This window comes from Amia ocellicauda, chromosome 9 (assembly GCF_036373705.1).
Source record: "Amia ocellicauda isolate fAmiCal2 chromosome 9, fAmiCal2.hap1, whole genome shotgun sequence".
NCBI classification, from domain to species: Eukaryota; Metazoa; Chordata; class Actinopteri; order Amiiformes; family Amiidae; genus Amia; species Amia ocellicauda.
In genome coordinates, this window is record NC_089858.1 from 11158297 (window position 1) to 11181170 (window position 22874).

The 22874-nt window shown below is 43.4% G+C and overlaps 2 protein-coding genes across 4 annotated transcripts in view; both read right to left on the minus strand.

The window, feature by feature from the left end:
• Positions 1–112: 112 nt before the first annotated feature.
• Positions 113–8532, minus strand: LOC136758603 (tetratricopeptide repeat protein 16). The gene is made up of 13 exons (XM_066713131.1): positions 8050–8532; positions 7588–7757; positions 7112–7202; positions 6742–6885; positions 6500–6600; positions 6069–6198; positions 5758–5972; positions 5334–5578; positions 2361–2502; positions 1956–2121; positions 1373–1515; positions 856–970; positions 113–527 (listed from the first exon to the last, which is right to left on the minus strand). The coding sequence occupies exons 1-13, from the start codon at positions 8104–8106 to the stop codon at positions 363–365; spliced, it is 1884 nt and encodes a 627-aa protein (XP_066569228.1). The 5' UTR covers positions 8107–8532; the 3' UTR covers positions 113–362.
• Positions 8533–10176: 1644 nt separating this feature from the next.
• LOC136758605 (tenascin) overlaps positions 10177–22874 on the minus strand; it is a 50826-nt gene continuing 38128 nt past the window's right edge. Inside the window, exons 15-27 of one of the 3 annotated variants that reach the window (XM_066713135.1) lie at positions 20368–20655; positions 18740–19012; positions 16776–16898; positions 15836–15979; positions 15261–15380; positions 14964–15107; positions 14277–14407; positions 13873–14005; positions 13263–13414; positions 12832–12928; positions 12467–12628; positions 12093–12256; positions 10177–11885 (exon numbers count right to left, since the gene is read on the minus strand). In XM_066713135.1, coding sequence (XP_066569232.1) covers positions 11775–11885; positions 12093–12256; positions 12467–12628; positions 12832–12928; positions 13263–13414; positions 13873–14005; positions 14277–14407; positions 14964–15107; positions 15261–15380; positions 15836–15979; positions 16776–16898; positions 18740–19012; positions 20368–20655 — 2042 coding nt within the window. In that variant the 3' untranslated portion in view covers positions 10177–11774. The remainder of the gene's footprint in view (positions 11886–12092; positions 12257–12466; positions 12629–12831; positions 12929–13262; positions 13415–13872; positions 14006–14276; positions 14408–14963; positions 15108–15260; positions 15381–15835; positions 15980–16775; positions 16899–18739; positions 19013–20367; positions 20656–22874) is intronic. The other 2 variants (XM_066713133.1, XM_066713134.1) reach the window with 2 other exon arrangements.

The window sequence follows — 22874 nt, forward strand, 5'->3', positions numbered from 1 at the left end:
AAAAGTCGAGACTAAAAGACTAAGCTGTTGTAATCTATGGGATGTTCTTATATTCTGCTGTATTCATATGTATAAATGTAAGAATTCAAGAATGTTCTGTGCATTGACCTCTTAATCCAGGCCTTTTATCTTTGTCTTGAAGTTATTTCCCGACCTCTCGAAGTATATTGTACTTAACTACTCAATTGAAATGACAAATAATGTGTATGCAAAGGGACACTGTTTGAATTTAATTTATTATGAATTGTAAAGGCTGTTTGTGTGGTGCTGGTTGGTTTCCCAGCACACTACATTACCGGTCAAGGCAGACCCTACTGTACTGACGTTGATCAGCTCTCTGGGCAGTGGTGTGCTGGCTGGCTTCAGGGCCTGCCCACTCCTTCACAGAACTTCCTCCAGTGATAGGGCCGCTCCTTGTCCCCTGGCATAGGACCCCCGGACTGTGCGGGCATCACAGCGGCCAACCGCGGGCCGGTGTGGCGCAGGGACCCTCGCTGGTGCAGGGCCTCTTTCAGCGCTTTGTTCACCTGTGCGACACCCACAACAGAGTGAGCGTTCACAAAATTTTGATTACATTCCCTATGTAGTCTTATGTGTTTTGCCATGCTGAAGTTTTTTTTAGGGTATTTTATCTGAACCCTGGAAAAAACAACTGATCGTGAAGTATGTGAATTGGTCAGGAGAGTACCAAGCCTCTTCCGAATCAATATTTATCAAAACGTAACCCGTCTGATCAAATTAATTCAGACTGCAGTCTGTTCAGTCTTCATATATAGCCTACAATAGTGTATCTCTGTGTCGTTAAATCCCTAATTCTCCATCTAAACTTTATTCTCAGACTCCTACCCCTCCTACCTTCTTCTTGCTGCTGACAGTTTCCTGGTAGACGTCACTCTGTGCCACACAGGGCCGGACTGTGTCCATATGAGCCTCCTGCTCAGTCTTGTGCTTCGTGGCGTTCCCTTCAAAGCTGCAGGCAAGTAAGAGGAGCAAAGCATGTGCATTTAAATTGTTGTAAATTATGGAAACATTTTTTTAAAGAGCATAATCGTATTTGGAAGTGACAGTGTGAAGGTCGGCATTTCTAATTCGATCTACCTTCCTAGTTGTAGATTAAGCAGTGTAAAGTATGAATGTGTTTGTTGTAGTCATGTAAATGTTTACAGCTTTCACAGGCCTCTGTAGAGCTCATGCTGTGTCTTTGCTGTGGATTGAAAAATGTTCTCTGAGTAACTCAATGCAGGGTTTCACAGAGTGGATTTCACTACTGTGTGAATGGATCCAATGATGACATGACTGCAGTCCCTCTGCTCTGCTCACACCTGGCCTACGTGTATGGACAATGCAGACGTATGCTCGGTAGGAGGCTGACCGTGGGGCGGAGGTTTCGACTCCCGTTTGTCTGCTGGGTTGCGTGCTGCGGTCCAGACGTATTTTGGCGATGGCCGCAGGTTCGCTGGACAGGATGTCAGCCATGGAGCAACCAGGGAAAAGGCTCAAGAGTAAGGCCAAGACCTGGACAACACCAAACAAACTGCTGGTAATCACCTCCTCGTCCCACTACTGCCACCTGCTGACATACATAGGTATTGTGCACACATAGAGAGGAAAAAAATAAACAGCCTACTAAAAAGACACTGGTGTAAACAAGGTGGAAAGCGTAACATGTAGCCCTTCTACTCCGTCTTTCTGTGATATTCAAAGCATTTTTCCAGAGAGTTCTGAACAGTTTGAGAAATGTAGGAATAAAACGTGTTTCCAAACGCACTGAGGTTCCAGACAAGCATCCAGAGGAAGCCTAAAGCTGGCTGGTGCTTTTTATTTTTGTAGAATGATGAACAAGCCCACACATCTGAATCTGTGGATGTGTGTATTTAGGTTTGCTGCATGATCACCTGGCCGAGATGTGCGCTTCTAGAATGAGAACTGTGGTTTCATCTGTGCAGTAGACTTGCCTGCTCGTCGCTGGGGTCCAGAAGATGAGATATTATGGCGTCCTCCCTCGCGCCCCGTTCGTCTGACATTTTCAGCCGCGTCTTCCCCCGGTTCTCGTAGTACTGAGAGACACAGGGATTGTACTTGATCGCAACAGAGAATTTGTCGGCTGCCTCCTGGTATTTCCTGAGACGATATGGGGGTGAAAGATAACTATATTTACTTTTTAAATAGTCATGTGAAAGGTACAATAAGCAAGGCAGAAAGTGTAATTGTAGTAGTGGTGGACTCGCCACTAGAGGGCGCAATTGGCCTTCTTTAAGGAAAGGGTGGCTGGCGCTGAACTGCCTTCTTGCAGCATCCCTTCCAATTGTCGGAGAACAAGTGCAGGGATCTGGGACGCAGAGTTCAGGGAGAATGCTTGCCTTGCTTCGTGATCACAGAGGCCCAGTGTGTTGTGGACCACAGCAAGCCGAGTCCAGATAGTCCAGTCCTCTGGGTCCAACTCTTCAGCCTGCTGGTAGTCCGCCACGGCAAACTCCATCTCCCCGAGCTTGAAGAAACAATCTGCAGTGCGGAGGAGACGATCATAGCAAGGGCCATATTCAGACATTGAACACTTCACTATAATGTCTTTCAACTAATTATTGAACCGCTGGAATACAGATCTTATTACAATAGTTTCTGACATGATTTTCTAACCCCCCAATTGTGTATTGCCCGTTTTAACATTGTGTGACAGGAAATGCTTAAAGGATGTGGCCTGTATTATAATTCTCTTGGTAGGGAACAGATATTAAGCAATCAGTGACACTTTCAACAGCAGACATACAGTGAAGGAAAAAAGTATTTGATCCCCTGCTGATTTTGTACGTTTGCCCACTGACAAAGAAATGATCAGTCTATAATTTTAATGGTAGGTGTATTTTAACAGTGAGAGATAGAATAACAACAAAAAAATCCAGAAAAACGCATTTCAAAAAAGTTATAAATTGATTTGCATGTTAATGAGGGAAATAAGTATTTGACCCCTTCGACTTAGTACTTGGTGGCAAAACCTTTGTTGGCAATCACAGAGGTCAGACGTTTCTTGTAGTTGGCCACCAGGTTTGCACACATCTCAGGAGGGATTTTGTCCCACTCCTCTTTGCAGATCCTCTCCAAGTCATTAAGGTTTCGAGGCTGACGTTTGGCAACTTGAACCTTCAGCTCCCTCCACAGATTTTCTATGGGATTAAGGTCTGGAGACTGGCTAGGCCACTCCAGGACCTTAATGTGCTTCTTCTTGAGCCACTCCTTTGTTGCCTTGGCTGTGTGTTTTGGGTCATTGTCATGCTGGAATACCCATCCACGACCCATTTTCAATGCCCTGGCTGAGGGAAGGAGGTTCTCACCCAAGATTTGACCGTACATGGCCCTGTCCATCGTCCCTTTGATGTGGTGCAGTTGTCCTGTCCCCTTAGCAGAAAAACACCCCCAAAGCATAATGTTTCCACCTCCATGTTTGACGGTGGGGATGGTGTTCTTGGGGTCATTCCTCCTCCTCCAAACACGGCGAGTTGAGTTGATGCCAAAGCGCTCGATTTTGGTCTCATCTGACCACAACACTTTCACCCAGTTCTCCTCTGAATCATTCAGATTGGCATGGGCCTGTACATGTGCTTTCTTGAGCAGGGGGACCTTGCGGGCACTGCAGGATTTCAGTCCGTCACAGCGTAGTGTGTTACCAATTGTTTTCTTGGTGACTATGGTCCCAGCTGCCTTGAGATCATTAACAAGATCCTCCCGTGTAGTTCTGGGCTGATTCCTCACCGTTCTCATGATCATTGAAACTCTACGAGGTGAGATCTTGCATGGAGCCCCAGACCGAGGGAGACTGACAGTTATTTTGTGTTTCTTCCATTTGCGAATAATCGCACCGTTGTCACCTTCTCACCAAGCTGCTTGGCGATGGTCTTGTAGCCCATTCCAGCCTTGTGTAGGTCTACAATCTTGTCCCTGACATCCTTGGACAGCTCTTTGGTCTTGGCCATGGTGGAGAGTTTGGAATCTGATTGATTGATTGATTGCTTCTGTGGACAGGTGTCTTTTATACAGGTAACGAGCTGAGATTAGGAGCAGTCCCTTTAAGAGAGTGCTCCTAATCTCAGCTCATTACCTGTATAAAAGACACCTGGGAGCCAGAAATCTTGCTGATTGATAGGGGATCAAATACTTATTTCCCTCATTAACATGCAAATCAATTTATAACTTTTTTGAAATGCGTTTTTCTGGATTTTTTTGTTGTTATTCTGTCTCTCACTGTTAAAATACACCTACCATTAAAATTATAGACCGATCATTTCTTTGTCAGTGGGCAAACGTACAAAATCAGCAGGGGATCAAATACTTTTTTCCCTCACTGTATATGCCAGCCTATACTCTGAGTGTCGAAGCTTTTTTTTTGCACAGCTGCTGTATATTAAATCTTAAAACCAAGGGCCATTCATGGTCAATTATAGTCCAGGTTTGCCAATATCTATATTGGAAACAGTTGGCATTGTTTCTTCAGAGGAAAGAATATTATATTGAGGCATTTTGTACAAATTAACTCCCACGTTGTTCACTGTGAATTCTATAGCCTGCATTATGCTCTTAAACAACTAGTAAGAAAATGTTCAGTCAAATTTCTCAATTTGCATTTCAAACATCAAGGACTAAAATTCCACTGTTATTTTACTCAGACTTGGTTTTCATGCAGTATTTTGTTTGTGGTTGAGAAGGTTTGGTTACATTTTTATACAGACTCACAAGAGAATAATAGTTATATTGTGTCTGTTTAAAAATAGCATTAAAGACATTTTCTAAAAATCAAATTGTGGATTTGAAATATATAATCTTTATAGACCAGGGATAGTTAAATATCTGGGCTTTTTTGGAACCTCCAGCTGCTTTATTTTTAAAATTTTAGATTAGTTTGCAATCGATTGTGCCAACATCGTGCAATGGAATCAATCCTATAGACTGGTATTCAGCAAACTCCTGCTGTTGATATAAATATAGACTATAAAAATAAAATGAGTATAATAAACTTATTAAACCAATCACCATGTATTTAATAATATATTTAAAAATCAGATTGATCAGCTAAATTCAAACCTGCTTTGAATTGGGAATTGGCATTGAAAACTAGCAATATTTTAGATTGAACCATAACTATAGATAAGGGAACGAATTAATGTATATGCAATATAATTGTATTGTGTATTTTGTATTATTTTAATAGTGATGTTGTGCATTTGTGAAAGATTGTATGTTACTCTTTATAAAGGTGGCTAAATAATAGATGTTCTATTTTGGAGGGAGTCTCAAAGGTTTCCTGTATAGCTTTTTTTTTTTTTTTTTTAACTTCATTTTACCTCCTCTGTTGATATAGAGACCCTTCTCCTGTTTCTCATCCTTGATGGCTTTGTTGAGCAGCGTGACGGCCTCCTGGTAGAAGCCGCGGGAGAAGCAGTGCACCGCAAAGTCGTTGTAGGTCAGTACCAGCTGTCTGCGTGCCTCTGCACCCCCCTCCGTCCCCGCTCCACCACCCTGCCCCAGCGCCTGGATCAAGTCGTCAATGGCGCCATTGAAGTCCTTCAACCTCCTACACAGAGTGCCCCTGTAAGGCAAACACCCCCCCAATGTCTACAAGAGATTTCAAAATGTCATCACTGCATTTGATATTCTGGCAAAATTGAAGTGGCTCCATAAGTCCACATCCAAGTTTTTTTTCAACATTAGTTAATGACTTAATTTATCTTCATCTTCTTCACCTCCTGTCAAGTATGGACTTCCTACCTGAAGAGGAAATATTGGCTGTGCTCGGGGTTGTGCTCTAGGGCTGTGTTGATCTTCTGCAGAGCTTTCTGGAGCTCCCCTGCCACTGCCTGTCTTACTGCCTGCATCTGGGCCTGATCTGCCCCCTCCTGCAGCTCCGCCAGCAGGCACTGAGCCTCCCGAGAGCCCGGAGAGAGCGCCAGGGCCGCCTTCACATCATGGTAACATAGCGTCATCTGTGATGCCGCAAAAAGACCAGAACAGACAGAGACACAACTCAGAAAAGCATCTGGCCAACCTTTGGGTTGGGCTGGATTTTGGCCAACACTGACCTGGTTGAAGTGTTTATGTAGTCTGGCCCTCAGGATGAATAAGTCAGGGTTTTGGGTGTCCGTCTCCAGCCAGCCGTTAATCAGACGCAGACAGTCTCCATGTTGACCCAGTGCGGCCAGGCAGGCCAAACTGCAAGGCAAGGAGTTGTGGCCAGTTTGCATAACATACACAATTTCCCCTTTGATTTCCCCTCCAGAGTTCCTAGAGTTTAATGGTGTTGCGTAAAGTACCGAACCAAACTGAAGTGAATACATTTCTGTGTTTAATGCTTAGATTAGTCAGGACGTTATTTTAAGCATCAGACCTCAAGCTTGGTGACAGGGCCAAGGAACAGAAACTCCATAACCTGCCTGGGTGACAGAGCATGAGTAAATTAAGAGGTGACGTAGATCGCTTTATCCAGGATGTGTTTGCATCGAGTGTCACCAACCTCCTCATGTGGTAGGACCTATTATTTGGGAACAGCTCAGAAGCCTTGGCGAAAGACTCCAGGGCATCCAGATAGAGTCCCTGGTCAAACAGGCACTGGCCCTGCAGAGAAAAGGAAAATATAGGGAGGTTGTCAGTGTCCATCAGACAGAATTTCAGGCTTCCTCTGATGTTATGTTTTATAGATGGGGATGGTATTACTGCAGAGTGGGCAGACTCTTGTCCCCAGGAACCCTATCTTACCTGCAGGTAGAAGATGAAGACCAGACGGGTGCTGAAGGCCGCAGACTGTGGTTCCAGAGAGCAGGCCTTCCTGTAATTGAGGGCAGCAGACTGGAAATCGCAAAGCTGCAGGAAGGCCTCAGCCCTGCACACAAACAGCCGTGTCTGCGGAGGGACAGCAGCGACATCAGGTGTGGAGCACATCTCCAAACTCACCCGCTCTGAGGTTCACACACACGTTCATTGTACTCCTTCCTAGCTCACCACATTAATGGAAAATAAGCATGGCAGTAATGGACGATTAATCATTCAGCATTATATTCCACATGTTATGTAAGACAATGCTGTTTATTTCTTATAGTTTTTGCAGCCCTGTATTCTCTGGACGCACCTGGTCTGGCTGCAGATTGATGGCTTTGGTGAAGCAGGTGACGGCCCGGCCCCACTGTGCCTGGGACATGGCCTCCAAGCCCTTCTCATAGCTGCGCAAGAGGAAACGGGGAAAGAGCAGAGAGAGGCGTAAGTGATTTTTAAGGATTGTCACCAGTTAGAGACTCCACTTTCAAGTGCTCCTTTTGGTTCCTAGCCCAGGTACCCAGTCTTATCTCCACCTTTTTCTAGTTCTTTTGTTACCATTTACTTTTTTCATCCCTGCTTCAGATGATGGTCACCTGCCAGAGGAAAGTGTACAGTTCTGCAGGGCATGAATTAAGAGCAGGGTTGCATAACACTCATCCTCAACACCAATATGTACCCAGGATATTTCAATATTACAGAGCGAACTCTAATCTCAGCTCACAACTAACCAACACTGCACATGTAGCTGGGGATGTAGAGGCGATGCCTGTGCAAACCCCCTGAACTCACTGCTGGGCGGCTTGGCGCTGGATGATGGAGCCGCCGCGCAGCTCTGGCAGCTCCCTGCGCCCCTCCTCCGGCTCAAAGATGCCGCAGGATCCGAAGATGACCGACCTCTCCCGAGCCCTGCTCAGCTGCTCCTCCGACACGGCCGTGGGGAACAACGTCTCCGCCCTGGCCTGGGGAGGATGAGTTTAGCATGCCCCGAAGTCACACACACATTTATTATTATTATTTTCAAAGTAAATTGTAGTTTTTAATATGTAATGTGGAGTAGAGCCAGAACAGCATTTGCATTTGAGGTCTTCTGTAACGTTTGCACTTAATGCACGGCATGCACAGATGCACTATTAACGAATTATATTTGTACTTCTACAAACCATACCTGAATAAGGGCGTCTGCCTAGAAAGATTATGATTATTATTATTAATTTAAATCCTGATTGCACAGCAGATCAAACCCACGTGTACCTGCCCGTGATCGTGGGAGTCGTCGGGGGTTTCTTCCGCAGATGGAGGGGTGTCCATCTCCCCCGGTGCCGGTGGGTAAACTGACGATGTTGTTGTTGTTCTTGTTTGTATAATTAATCGGCCTTTAGAGGATCCAGCAGGAACTAAAAGCACCGAAAACTCATCCCGATACTTCAGTCATCCCGTTTGATATCATCTTGTGACCTCATCGTCTAGACTTTCTAATAAGTTATTAATCTTACAGGCTAGCACTGAATTCATTAGTGAACATGAGCCCAGGGTATAAATTATAATACACAAGAGCAGGCTGCCAGCCCCAAAACATATGATCTTTATCTTTGATTTGAGACAGAGTATCCTCAGTCCTGGGTTTTAAAAGAGAGAGGTCGCACACCACGCATTCACCGCAGATGTTCAGTGTTGACTGAGTTGCAGGGTCTCCTCTGCTCGGCTGTGAAGTCGCTGTTCGTTCCGCTAAAGTTGACCTCGCAGTAACCAAGGGGACGCGCACACGGCTCTCCAGCGCCCCCGGTGGCCACAAGCGCTCAGTGCAGGAATATTCACTGTATTAAAACCCATTTCACACAACATTATATACACACACCGATCAGCCGTAACATTATGAGCCCTGACAGGTGAAGTGAATCACACGGATAATCTCGTTATCATGGCACCTGTCAGTGGGTGGGATATATTAGGCAGCAAGTGAACATTTTGTCCTCAAAGTTGATGTGTTAGAAGCAGGAAAAATGGGCAGCGTAAGGATCTGAGCGACTCTGACAAGGGCCAAATTGTGATGGCTAGACGACTGGGTCAGAGCATCTCCAAAACTGCAGCTCTTGTGGGGTGTTCCCGGTCTGCAGTGGTCAGTACCTATCAAAAGTGGTCCAAGGAAGGAAAAGCGGTGAACCGGCGACAGGGTCATGGGCGGCCAAGGCTCATTGATGCAGGTGGGGAGCGAAGGCTGGCCTGTGTGGTCTGATCCAACAGACGAGCTACTGTAGCTCAAATTGCTGAAAAAGTGAATGCTGGTTCTGATAGAAAGGTGTCAGAACACACAGTGCGTCGCAGTTTGTTGCGTATGGGGCTGCGTAGCCGCAGACCAGTCAGGGTGCCCATGCTGACCCCTGTCCACTGCCGAAAGCGCCTACAATGGGCACGTGAGCATCAGAACTGGACCACGGAGCAATGGAAGAAGGTGGCCTGGTCTGATGAATCACGAGTTCAAGGTGTTGACTTGGCCTCCAAATTCCCCAGATCTCAATCCAATCGAGCATCTGTGGGATGCGCTGGACAAACAAGTCCGATCCATGGAGGGCCCCACCTTGAAACTTACAGGACTTAAAGGATCTGCTGCTAACGTCTTGGTGCCAGATACCACAGCACACCTTCAGAGGTCTAGTGGAGTCCATGCCTCGACGGGTCTGGACACAATATTAGGCAGGTGGTCATAATGTTATGGCTGATCGGTGTATATTAATTAACTGGGATTTAAACTGTCTGAAGATAGTTTGAATATGACTACTTTCTGCATGATATATTATTGTATATGCATTATTTTTATGGAAGTATACAGTTTCATATCAGTTATAGTATTGTAATTGAAGTAGCAGTAGAATTAAGGTTATGTGTATATGCATCAGTGTAATACTCAGTATTTAAAATTAAGTAGGTTAATAGCTGTTAGTAGTAGTAATAATTGCAGGTGTTTGTAATAGTGTAAGTTAGTATAAGTATATGTAAGTAGTAGTATTGTTAATCTACGGGTTTGTTCTCTTGCAAGATCTTGATTTATTGTAGTGATTTGGGATCCTTTGTTGTGTGTTTGTGGGGGGAGGGCAGATTATTCAGAGATCTGAGACAGGTGTGAGTGTGGCGGACGTGGTTTCTAAAGTATCCGGTGGCTCCCCCACCCGTGTTCTTGAGAGTAAATTGCTATATATATTTTTTTTCAGCATATAGCTTTATATTTAGCTATATAGTATATAGACCTTGTATTTCTAAATTGGTAAAATCTCTCTGACATTAGTGTACATTTCAAATTGTACCATCAAAGCGGATGATAAGTTCTGATTGCCAAATACACAATGATGTTATAATGAAAGATTGAATTGAAGAGACTGAAACTTTTTTTTAACAAAGTTTGTTTTATTGTAATAAGGGTTACAGAGAAACGTCTGTTTTTGTTCAGTTAAAAAAAAGTACAATTTACACAGGTATTCAATTTCAACAGTGGTATCGCAAGCCCTCTTTTAGTGATACTTTTCTCGTTTTAACAGTTCACAGAGCTATGCATACTGTTTCTTTTTTCATTACAACAACAACTACTGGAAAACTCAGAGAAAGAGGTGTGCTCTGTTTTTATCTTTTTTTTTAATGGGCAAAACAAAATTCCCCTTTTTTAAAAACATACAGGGTGATACATTAGCATCAAAAACATTTTACAGGGTGCGTTTCTTGTATGTACCGTACTTCAAAGTAATCTTTCTTTCCATCTTCTATTTGTTCATTAGATTATTAGTTTTTTTTTTTTTCATGTTTTCCAAAAAAGTAATCACTGACTTTATAATATACTGAATAACAGGTCCTGCCTTAGCTTCATAGTAGAAATAAATCTTAAAACAAAAAAACGCAGCTGTCTATTTCCCAGGGCCTATAACAGGGTTCGTGACGAATGACCATCCTAGGAATAATTCTAGCACCGTAGCGTGATGTCATGTGACTGAACGGCTTTTGTGTCATATTGAATTTGCCTGACTTGTTTAAATATACCGTGCTTGGAAATATTTGGACAGCTTATCGGCTGCAGTGGTTAAAAATTTACACTTTCCCTCTTGACATTATTTTACTTAATTCCCCTGATGAAGTGAGGTGGAGAGAAGAATGATACAGGGGTCGGGGAGGGATGGTGTGGGTGAGGATGAGCAGAAAACAAACAAACAATCAACAACAACAACACACATATAGCCCTAGTCCCTAAGATTTAACTCATGAGTTATCCCAAACATATTTTTTAAAATAAACCTTCACACACATACAGTTGTTATTTAACTATTAGAAACCAGAACCGTTTTCTTAAGTCTCAGTAGCCGATGCCCTATAAGGAGATTTTGCATATCAAATCTTATTTTAAGATTTAAACGGGGTATTTAGAAAAATCAAAATAAAAGCTAAACTGCAGCATGAGTTCAAGCTTTGCAAACAGGGAGTAAAACAACATACAATCAGTAAACAATATAAAAAAATAAGTAAACTACTGTGACTGGAGATGACACCGAAAGGAAAAGAAAATGCAAAGGAAAAACAATTCAAACAAATAAAAAATTATATAAAAAAGTCAAACACATATGTATCCCCCCAACTAGAACTTTCCTATGAATTTAAGTTACAGATAAATCTTTTGTTGATTTTTTGTTTTTGTTTTTTAAACACTTTTCAAGCAGAAAATGTTATCTTTGGTGTGTGTGTCTGGTGGGGTAGGGGCTTCTAGATGTTAACTCTTCATAATTAAGGGTAACTGCAGTGCTTTAGCATTGTCAACATACATTCTGCACAAAAAGGTCTGCGGTGCCAGGACAGGGGCAGATAGGGGGGATGGGACAGATAGTGAGTGCTGGGCTGTTGGCAGTGGCTTTGGTAGCTGCAGGACTTGGTTGGGACAAGACCGGACTGGAATGGAGGGACAGAGGAGAAGGGATGGGGGGGGGGGCTAGTTGGGTTCATCTTTATGATCTTTTCCTCCTTCCTTCAAGGTTTCTGAAGTTGGACGGTCTGATTTTCATCTCAGCGAACTCAATGGAATGCTCGTGACCCTTCCAATGGAACCAGTTGACACCCTTGGAGGAGAAAGGAAGACGAGGGAAACTAAAGGTGAGCTCACTAATGACATCACAAAGATAGATCACATCACATGGGAAGTGTGAGAGACCAGCTCAATAATCTATATTGATAATTCTGACTTTGGACATATTATAACCTGTTACACAAGTGTCATTTTGAAAAAAAACTAACTATCAACTGCTGTCCCTGTAGAGCTCTCTTACCTTGCTGTGGCTGTTGTCGTTGTATCTGCCCATGAGGTTGACGCGGTGGCAGTTCTTGTACCAGAAGGCACCCTTGTAGGACAGAGCGCAGTTGGTGACAGCGATGTCATTGTCGTTATCATAGGTGGAGAAGGGGCGGCCATGGTGATAAGTCATGGAGTCACCTGGGAGGGAGGGGAGGGGGTTAGAGAGTGGACATTATTATTATTATTAATATGAATTACTTGATGGACATCTTATTACCAATGCCCCTGCCAGGGTATTGTAGTTATACTATTCATAACTGAATCTTGGCATTGTACATGAAGAGCAATGCTAATTCAAAGTCAAGTGTGCGATCTGAGTTTTTTCTGGGGGTGAAGAGATCTACCTACCTGCTGTGCCACTGTAGGCTCCAACGTAGACCTTGTAGCGGCTGCGAGGCTCGGAGACACTGAACTTGTCATACTGAGCGTAGGCGGTCTCGCCCTGGTCTCTCATGTCCACACGTAGCTCGTACTGACCCGAGGATGTGATCTTGTGAAGGCTGCTCAGGCCTGAGGGGCAGAACGCATTCCTGTCAAGCTTTTCAACACCATTACCATCCTATTTGCTCAATTGTAAATTCTCCATAACCACTGCAAAAATATTCACTATAATGGCATGTCATGCTCTGTGTTTTGTTTTGTGGTACAACTTTTATTTATTTTCTGTCTTTTTTTGTGGTTTCCTGTATTAATGGGAAGATAGCAAACCGTACCAAGCCAGAACTCATCGTTCAGGTCTCCAAACCCAGCTGTGTAGTTCCTCCAGTTCCTGAAGAACTCCAGATTGCCACTCTGGCGTCTGACAAACACCTGGGTGAGGAAAACAAAAAAAAAGTAAAATTATATTTTGGATTTTGTCATTCCTTTTATTGTGCTGGATAATCATAATGGGCACTCTCATGTTGACTATTCTATATACAGCTCTGGTAAGAAACCACTTAACATTGATTTCTGATCTTGGATTTCTGAACTTCTGAATTTTTTCCCGAGCTGTATATCTCAAAGTGCTAGTTTGATTATATTAATTGACTTGTATTTTTAACATACAATAGACATTGTATTTGTATTGTATTTCTTTATTCTGTTATCTGTGTACGAAAGTGCACGAGATCTCAGTCCCCCCACCCCTGCACCCCCCACTCACAATCCATCCACCGCCATCAGTTGTCATATCACAGTACACCTGCACAGGCTGGCTCTCATCTCCGCCCAGGTAAATGGTGTAGAGCCCAGAGGTGGTGTCCCCGTTGAGGAGGGCCTGAGAGCAGTCTTTAGGATGTTTGTACAACACACCAACTGCAAACACAGACACACAGGGAGAGAGATCAGAATGACACTGAAGTGGCTCTGCTTCTTAAAGCAATGCTCAATGCTGCAATCAGTAGCTCCTGAAGACACTTTTTTTTTTTTCTCCCTACCGTGGGCCAGTTGACCTCCTATGCTGTACAGACTGGAAACCCAGCCCAATTATTGGCAGAAGGAATTTATTTGCTCATAAACAGATTAAATACACAATAAATCATTGCTGAGTAGCATATACTGTAAGGGGTTGTTGCATTATTAAAAACAGAGGTATCAGGTCTAGCATAAATCAGGATTCATGTGACTGATACATGGGTGAAGGGTCTAAATGCCTGAAGGGACTGTACAGTCTTTGTGGGGTAGGTAGTTTTCCCACAGTGGACAATAAGGACCCAGAGGTGAGAGGTGCCTGCAGTGCGAAGGACAGTGGGGAGTGTGTGGCGAATTCTCACTTGTGGTGAAGATGGTGTGGATGTGGCGGCTCCTCTCCGGGCCCGCGATGGCCTGCAGTCTCACTGTATACTGTGTGGAAGGGCTCAGCTGGGACATGCTGTAGGAGGTGGCTGTGGGACTCAGAACAACTTCCTATAGAAAGAGATGGAAGGTGGCAAAAGAAGAATAGAATAAATTAACCCGACTGATCACTGTCCTCTTAGTTCATAGACACCAACATGTCTCCCATAGCACACAACTACATCCTTTCCAGGCTACAAACTCTTGTGCACATTCTTCTGGTGTGACAGGAATGTGATCAATTCAACACTTGTGGAGTTTTATGCCACTGCTGGTGTGTCAGCGTATACAAGAAAAAAACATGGGATGGGAGACCCATTAAGTCACAGAGGGCAGTGCGTACCCTGATCTCGCCATCGGCCGACTCGAAGCTCAGAATGTATCCAGTGACGATGGCTTTGGGTGCCTTCCACGTCAGCATGGCACTTTCTGTCTGAACATTGCTGGCCAACAGGTCACGAGGGGCATCCACGGCTGAGGAGCAGAGAGAACATGGTTGAGACACTGGCAGAGTAGAGAAATGGCAATTGGTTGTTACAAGTCTAAATAGATGGTTTCTACAGATGTGATCTAATATGGATATGCAGAGCTACAGTAAAGTGGCCCTCAATGTGTAGACTTAGAAAACCTTGTAAGAAATTGAAGAGGGAGGCAGACTCGGGATCAAAGAAAAGCAAATATTCTTTAAATACAGAGAAAAAAGAGCAATGGGTGTATGCAAAACACACATACAAAGAGAGATTTTCTTGCATCCCATAAATTTTTCAACAACCAGCGAGTTAAGATCTTTGCAACCAGGTATGGTGTGGAAGTGAGAAACGTCCTCTTATAATATGAGTCTTATTTGGTACTCTTTCAATGTCCCTAAATGTGCTTAATTTCCTGCCCAACAGTGCAAAGCAGCCGCCTGGTGGAAAGAACGGATGTATTTTTAAATACCCATTGTGATTCAACAATCACTTGTAAAATTGACACTTTATTGGTCTGATTTTGTCCTAAATGTTTTTTTGGGAAAGATGAGCAGCCTCACCTGTGGTAAATTCAGTGGTGGTGGCAGCACTCTGCTGGTTGCCTCTCACAGCGTAAACCCTGACCGTGTAGAGTGTGGCAGGGCGCAGGGAACTCATATCAAACTCCACCGTGTTCCCGGACACTCGTTCAACCACTGGGGCAACTGCAGAGATGAAAGAGAAGCACCAAAATCATCAAAGATTAGCAATTTTTTTTCCTCTTAGTCATAGGTTGCTGTAATTCTACATGCTTAGTCATGTGACAGAGACAGACATGTATGTGGTGGGGGGGCATGCTGATGGCTGAAGTACAGTACCGGAGTCGGCGCTGTATGTGATCACGTATCCTTCCACGGTGGCGATGGCAGGCTGCCACAGAAGCAAGGCCTCTGAATCTGTGATGTTGACAGCTGTCAGGCCACGGGGTTTGTCCAGAGCTGTCAGGGAAGAAAGACAGAGTAATAATTAGAATTAAAATGACAGTAATCAGAACTTGTATTGATAGTGCACCTTCCACCATAAATAATATTCAAGCACTTGATAGATAGCACTTAATTCACCGTTGTCTACCACCTTCTGGGGTGGTGGGTTTCAGGTACCTGGTGCCAGCAGCTTAACTACACCGTAGATATGGTGGAGATGTGAGACTTGGCTAGTTACATTAGAGAGAGGAACTCAGGCCGAATAGGGAAAGGAAGCCTGGGATATCAGATAGCTCCCCCTACTGGCAGATTGTATAAATGGCTAACCCTACCATCAACCCTTTATTTACAACAATTGTGCAAACACCATGAGTTGACCATTAAAATGTAGATGCTGCAACTGGTAAGAGACCGAAACCTTCCAGGATCTGCTCAGTTTTAGTCCCAACCTGGTGCGCAACATATCTCACCTGTAGTGACGCTGTCGGACGCAGGGTCACTCTCCTCCAGACCCTTCACTGAGATGATGCTGACTTCGTAGGTCACTCCAGGCATGAGGTTGGCCAAGACTGTTTTGGAGCGGGAGCCATCCACGGTCACTGTCACCGGAGTTCCTGTGAGGGAATGAGGGACAAAGATTCACAATAGTACCTTCAGACACACTTGTTACACCTACACTTTATGTATATGTGCACACTTCATTCCAATATTAACATTTGTACATTTTGTCGTTCTCTGTGTGTGTAGTATACACAATGTATATACTCTAATTATTGAATTAACCTAATTATACAAAGTTTTTAAAAGGAAATGCAAAATAGTATTTAAGTTAATTTGACTGCCCAAAAAAGGTTAATCAAGTACACATTCTTTATAAATGTCACTAGAGGGCACCCTTGTCAAAGCTCTCAAAATACTGTAAACTACTGTATAACTCTTTAAGAAGTGAACTGTAGAGCCATACATAGATTTTAAGACTTTTAAAACATAGCATTATAATTATTCTCTCCCTTTGAATAATAATCAAAAACTCCTGGATAATAAAAACGGTTTAGACAAAAAACAGATACTGTCTGTAGTGAACTGTAATGATCCTTGGCTGCTTAGTTTACAGCTGTGCATTTTGCTGATTAGAGTCACGAGAGGTTGACTGATATTTCCATTATGAAGGACAGTAGTAGGATTTATTCCATTGATCTCTTAAGACTTTTAAATTCCCATAAAGTCAAAGGGAAAGTTATTAAGGAAAATAATCATTCATAGGGCACACATGACATTAATGCACAAGATATCGTCATGATAAAAAATAAAAACCCGAACCAAAGCTTATAATTATGTGATATGCTGCAGTATTACATCCCAAACCCTCACCTCCCTGTCTCCCTTCAGAGAACATTTAGAGGCACTGACCTCCCAGTATCGGCACATAGGTGACCCGGTAGCTGTCCACTCTGGCTCGGGGGATGGTCCAGTGTACAGTGGCGGTGGTGTCGGTGACATCAGAGAAACGTAAGCCTTTAGGAGCTCCCAATCCTGAGCGTGTGTTAAAACAAACAAACAAACAAACGAACAGACAAGAAAATAATACATTAATAAATGTGGGCATCACTCCTCTAGCCAAAGTGGAACCCCTTCACGTCAAGACCCCTGATAGGGACACAATCCATAAATACATATTAAAGCAGGATCTCATATTACTGGTGGAAGGACAATTATATGTATGACTGTGTTCTGTGTCTCCGATCCCTTGTGACAATATGAAATAACAGCCATGCGCCACGTCCTCAAAAGATTGCGAGTATGACAGGTTCAGTGGCCAATTTTTTGCTTGGCATGATTTTCAGTGCAAGTTATTTTAGATTCTTCTTGGCAAACTTTCATGAACCCCACTCCCCTCCCAAAAAAACACTTGGAACTAAGAAACCCAGTGCATAACCCAGGCTCATGAAAATAAAGACAGAAACAATAAAAAGACATTTGGCTTGCTGAAATGTTCGGCCACAGTTTGACCAGGCAGAAGACGGAAAGACAAACCAGTATCCGTTTCCTGTGGGGAGTGATAAAACATGCCAGCATCACTTCAAAAGAAAACAGACCCCTAAGTTAGGTAGGACAATAAGGGTCAGAGGGGCACACAACTCACAGGCAAGCTTTTCATTGGAGAGGTAGATGAAGGCTTGTTCTAAAAGCATGGGTGACCAGCCAAGAGCAAGGGAAAATACAGACAGAAAGAAGCCTGCACGCTCATCTCTTTGAAATAGCGAACGCAGGGTAATTGGTTATTTCAGAGCTCTTTCACCAACAGCTGCTTTCTATTAGGCTGCACAGTACATATGAGCTTACAGAAGCCAGGCTGACATACACATCATACAGAGAGAAGGTGTGGCGGCAGTAACATGACCACTGCTGACTGCGTTGGGAGTCCTAGCAGCAGTAGCCACGAAGAGACAGACGGGGAGAATGATGGAAAAACATGATAAGATAGTAAGTGGTGTTTAAGACTTTGGGGCGGAAAGGAATTATTTTTCAAATAGCGTCTGACAATTCAACTCCCTGAGCTCTTCCCAACATGTTCGTTGAGCATGTCCAGCTGCATGCAGGCCAGACTGGCTTATCCCTGTACTCTGCTTTTTTTAAGGTGTGCTCCGGTGTCTCTGTAGTCCAGTCTCACAATGCTGAGATCAGCCTAGTGGAGACACATCACTGGCACAAGAGAGCTGTGCCAGTTCTCCAGGCAGAGAACATCTGAGGTAAACCTAAACCTGTTCTGTGCTCTCTTTGAGTATGGACACTGTAGATGAAGGCCTATGCTTCACTCCTGCAAAGGTTAAACGCATGTTTATTAACATGTACTCTGGGGCACCTAAGGCCTGTGGATCTAGTATTCCCTCAGACACTTAAGAGAATACAACCCACTTATTTCATTGCTCTTATTCCCGGTGTATCTGAGAAAGTTAAAAACCTGTTTGCACATCATTGATTCTGCCCAATATAAAGCACTATTTCCCCTACCATACAAAGTAGCGAGGAATTCAGCATTGCATACCAGTAAAAAGCATTCAAAGATCTGATGATGTAATAGAAAACATGTAAAGGATAGAAAGTGATGAAACCACGGCCGATGACCGAAACACAACAATAAAAATACTTTCACATAAATACGGTCATTCTCATGCTCCTTCAGACTCAAGCCAAGACATCATTAATAGCATGGTATCATTTTTTTAGGGGGAACACACAACCAAATACATAAATCACACAGTAAAGCGAGGTAGAGATAGAGAAAGAACCTAAAAAGCGGGAAACTGTTTGTTTCCGGTCACCAGCAGAGGAGGAAGGGGGAAGGGGGGAGCGCTGGTGAGCTGGTGAAATACCTGTTCTGGCTACACCGTTAATGGGTTGCGATCGCCGCCCCATTGCCACGCCGTACAGCTCGATTTCGTACTCAGTGCCCCCTGAGAGACCCGTAATGTCTTTGGTTCTCTCACTCCCGGAAGCGCTCAGCTCCTGTGGGTGAGCCACTTTTTTGGCATCCCTAATCTTAATAACGAATCTATCGAAGACGTCATCTTCCGCGGTCCAGGACAGACGGAAACTCGTAGCGGTCACGTCCGAGACGAGGAGGTGGTCCACTTCGGGCTCGGCTTCTGGATGACAAAGGAAGAGCGTTGATGTGTTTTTGTGTTTTTCTGTTTCTTTCAAGGAGCTCTCTAGCCCATTCCCCCGCGAGATGTTAGCGATGAAGGTGGTAATGAAGAATGATCATGATGATGTCGATAATCATTGGTTATATCAGTTACTGACCAGCTTCCGAAGGAAAACTGGCCATGGTTAGCACAAGGAACAAAGAAGGTTAATGCTAGCTTCAGTACAGCCTGCAACTTCAACACAATGCTTTTCAGTAGTTAGCACCCTTAGCGGGTATGAGTGCGGTTCACAGTGAATCTGGTATTGCTGTAATATTCTTTACAGCAAGGGACAGTGAATACTACATTTAGTATGTCCCCGCTTTAAGAAATAAATACATTGGTAAGCATCAGTTGATTATTACCATTATTATTTTCTGGGATTTAACATTATTCTATTTTGGATCTAAATGTTTCGACACTGACACTGATAGCTGAATTAAGGCTGGAGTTAAAATTATGGCCCGATTTCTGTTACATTAAACATATAACATTTTTTGCTAAAAATCAGTGTCCACTGCAAGCTGTGCTGTTTCCATATTGTATATATAAGAAAGCTAAAAAATACAAACAGAAACATTTAAAGTGTAAGACATTTCATGCTAAAAATGTACAGTGGAATAGTACTGTTTCCCTCTTTGCAATCCTAAAAGCAGGTAGCAATGGATAGATCAAAGTAATAGTGCTTTTTGTGTAGACAAGCAACTACTTTGATACAACCCCCGACTGTTGCACCGCACTGTGAAAAGGCAAGAGGACATAGTTATCGTTGTAGTTATAACACAGTTATAGACTGTGTTGAGTGCTTGCATATCCCAATGCAGTTCTGAAGGAAAACACAGCAAAATATGTCAAACAAACAGCTGCTTGTCCATATTTGGAGGGAGAGAGAGAGAGAGAGAGAATACTTTTCTTTAGGACTGTAAAGAAACCGCAAGATAAAAGCACAAGCAAGAAAGATCTGGTAAAACAAAATTATGCATCTTTTCACGGAAGAAGCAGCAGCTGCTGGAATAGAGAAGAGGAGGTAGTTCGTGGGTGCTCAGAGTTCTCCACCAACTGGGTTGAACTATCAGGCATAATAGTCAGCACCAATTAGATGTCAACAAGACAGTCAACATTTTTTAATCAAAATGTGGTGTGATCAAATATTCCAAGAGAGCTTGAGAAATCAGATCCACACCACGTATGTTGCAATGCTTCGTCTCATGCTGTGTATCAGCGGTAAACCAGTTCCGTTTCTCTGGCATGGCTTAGCGTTGGTGGAGAGCCCTGTGTGCATGTGGGGGTGCTGTGGTGCAGTGCAGTGAAAGTACCTGTCACAGCCACTGTTGTCAATGACTTGGAACGGAGCCCGGTCTTGGCCACGCCAGACAGGTTGATCTCATAGCCTATGCCAGTGATCAGCCCGGACACGTCCAGGGAGCGCTGGCTTCCTGGCACCGTGAACTCCTGGGGTTCCAGCAGCCACCCTGAGTCAGTGACCACTATGAGAAAGTGGTCAAACCCATCGTGCTGGCCCCCGTCCCTCGCCGTCCAGGACAGCCGGAACCCATATGGGTTAATATCCGTAACATTAAGGTTTTCCACTTTGGGCAATGCCGCTAAAGAGAATGGCAGTTTTTTTTGTTGTTGTTGTTGTTTTTTTTTAGGTAAGGGGAAGAAACAGTTGCAGGTGAGAACACGGGTTGAGGTGTGCAGTGATTGCAAAACTCTTGTGTGGTGTTGTAAGGCTTGTGTGCTGGGATACTTGCTGTATAAATGCTGCACTGTCAAATACACTCAGAGAGCATATGCTTTTATATGTTCTTAATTTAGTGTGCATACATGTAATACTGAAATAATACAATGCAAGACATAAAGTTTATGCATCGCTAGATGCAGATAAAGAGAAATCTTATAAAACTGATTAGAGTTCATAAAGCACACTGTGGTACCAATGTGTATAAAGTCATGCTAATACAAACCTACTATGTAAAAACACAGAATACCACCACAAGGGTGACTGCCACCATACTTAATTTTAGGAAGAGCACGTGGTTCAGTAACAGATACGAGTGCAACACTCTAGGTAAAAAGGTCAGCTCTTCAGGTCAAGAAAGATGTTTAATTTTTCAAGACTTCTACCCCTTGATGCAATGAAGGACAGTGACTAGTGCAGTCCTAATCCTGTAAGCTAGGCAAGGTAAGAAGTCCTGGGTGTGCTTACTTGGGGAGGGCAGTGCTTTTGCCTTTGCTTGATCTATATCCAGCTCCTGATAATTAGTGTTTTTTGTTTTTTATTACAACATTACAAAAAATCTGTTATAAACCGTACACAAAAATAAAAGTTATAACATCTAAAATATGCAACATAAAGACATTAGAAATAATGCACACTGGTATACAGTATCTACCAACATAATCAACATCCATCATCAGCTTTCACTCAATGGAAAGAAGCCCAGCATGAAAGAATGAAAATGAGGTTTGTGTCAAGTCGGAAAGAAAGTGGCGAAAGACTTCAGCCCTGCTACACGCCTCCTCCCAGACAGGTCCTGCTAACACTATCATGGATGTCATGCCTCAAAGCTGGAGATGATGCATGATGATGAATCAGCATTTCCCAATCCTATTCCCAGGGACCCACAAAACAGCCCACATTTTCATTTTTTTCCCCCATGTTTTTGGAAAGACATATTTTAGACTAAGTTATGCACAATTCACTGCCATTTTTGGCTACCAGAACCTGAGGGTGTTGTCAGTGAGTGAAGAATGTACCATATCTGATAATGCGCTGATTAGGCCCAAAAACCTGGTTCATCCCTGGGACTGGAATCTGGGCAACACTGGCCTAGTGCAAGACACTATATGGAATGTGCTGAAGCGACAGGAAATCAGCTGTGGTCTGTGGCCAGTTAGTGAGAGAACGCGCTCTGTTGCCCGTGACTGAGCTTCCTGAACAAAAAATACAAGGAGAGAAAAAAAGTGCTTGAGGGTAAATGTTTCTTCAACAAAGCCCACTTGTTACTCTTAAACAACTCCCAAAAGACAGACTATGAAAGAGGCTTTGCTGTTACAGACCTCCCGGATCAATTTAGCTTTTTTTTTTTTTTTTTTTTTAAACTTAAATAACGCAAACCACATAAGGCATTACTGCCACCAGAACTGGGGGAAATGAAATCCAGAGCTGGCAAATCCCCCTGTACTGTCACTTTTCATTAGGAAGTCTTTGGCTTTCCCACTTTGTCAAAGAGAAACAGCAGATTCTCTCTGAGTGCTAACATAAAGCAGCTGTAAATCCCCTTCCTCAGACTGACCTACAGGCACTGCTGGAGCAGAAGTTATTAGGGGCAGAGATAAACTATTTTATTGTGACAAATAAATGCCTAACATAAATATCCAGACAGATAGATATCCTTATCATAAATAAGTCAGTTTTAACAACTGCACAACCTTTTAGCATCTCTCCTTGCAGGCAATTCCTTTAAAGGGTGCTGCTCTATTGTTATGGCTTAATTTGTCTTCCTTTCTTCAACACCATCCTCTCTAGACAATACAGCTATCAACCACAGTTAAAACCACTGCCGCCTAGTGGTCTCATCATTAATAACACTACTGGAGTCTACTCACAAGGTCCTCTCAAAGGCAGGATTACACTACCACATGTAGGACTGCGTTTTTTTTGCCAACAACAGAGGTAACTAGTTTGTGCTTACAGATTAATTTACTATCAAAATAGCTTTCTTTTTAAGCATTAGCATGCAAGCATAGCAATGAGTGTGCATAGCGCATACAGCCCTAGTTTCTTCAGTTTCTATTGCTGCTTCAGACTGCGTTCACA

What these genes read in the sequence shown, in the direction of transcription:
- LOC136758603 (XM_066713131.1), bottom strand. Translation starts at nt 8,106, where the DNA reads ATGGACACCCCTCCATCTGCGGAAGAAACCCCCGACGACTCCCACGAT. An exon ending in ACTCCCACGATCACGGGCAG is followed by an intron (nt 7,758 to 8,049) that starts GTACACGTGGGT and finishes CATCCTCCCCAG; the next exon opens with GCCAGGGCGGAGACGTTGTT. An exon ending in CTCTGTGATCACGAAGCAAG is followed by an intron (nt 2,122 to 2,360) that starts GCAAGCATTCTC and finishes ATATCGTCTCAG; the next exon opens with GAAATACCAGGAGGCAGCCG.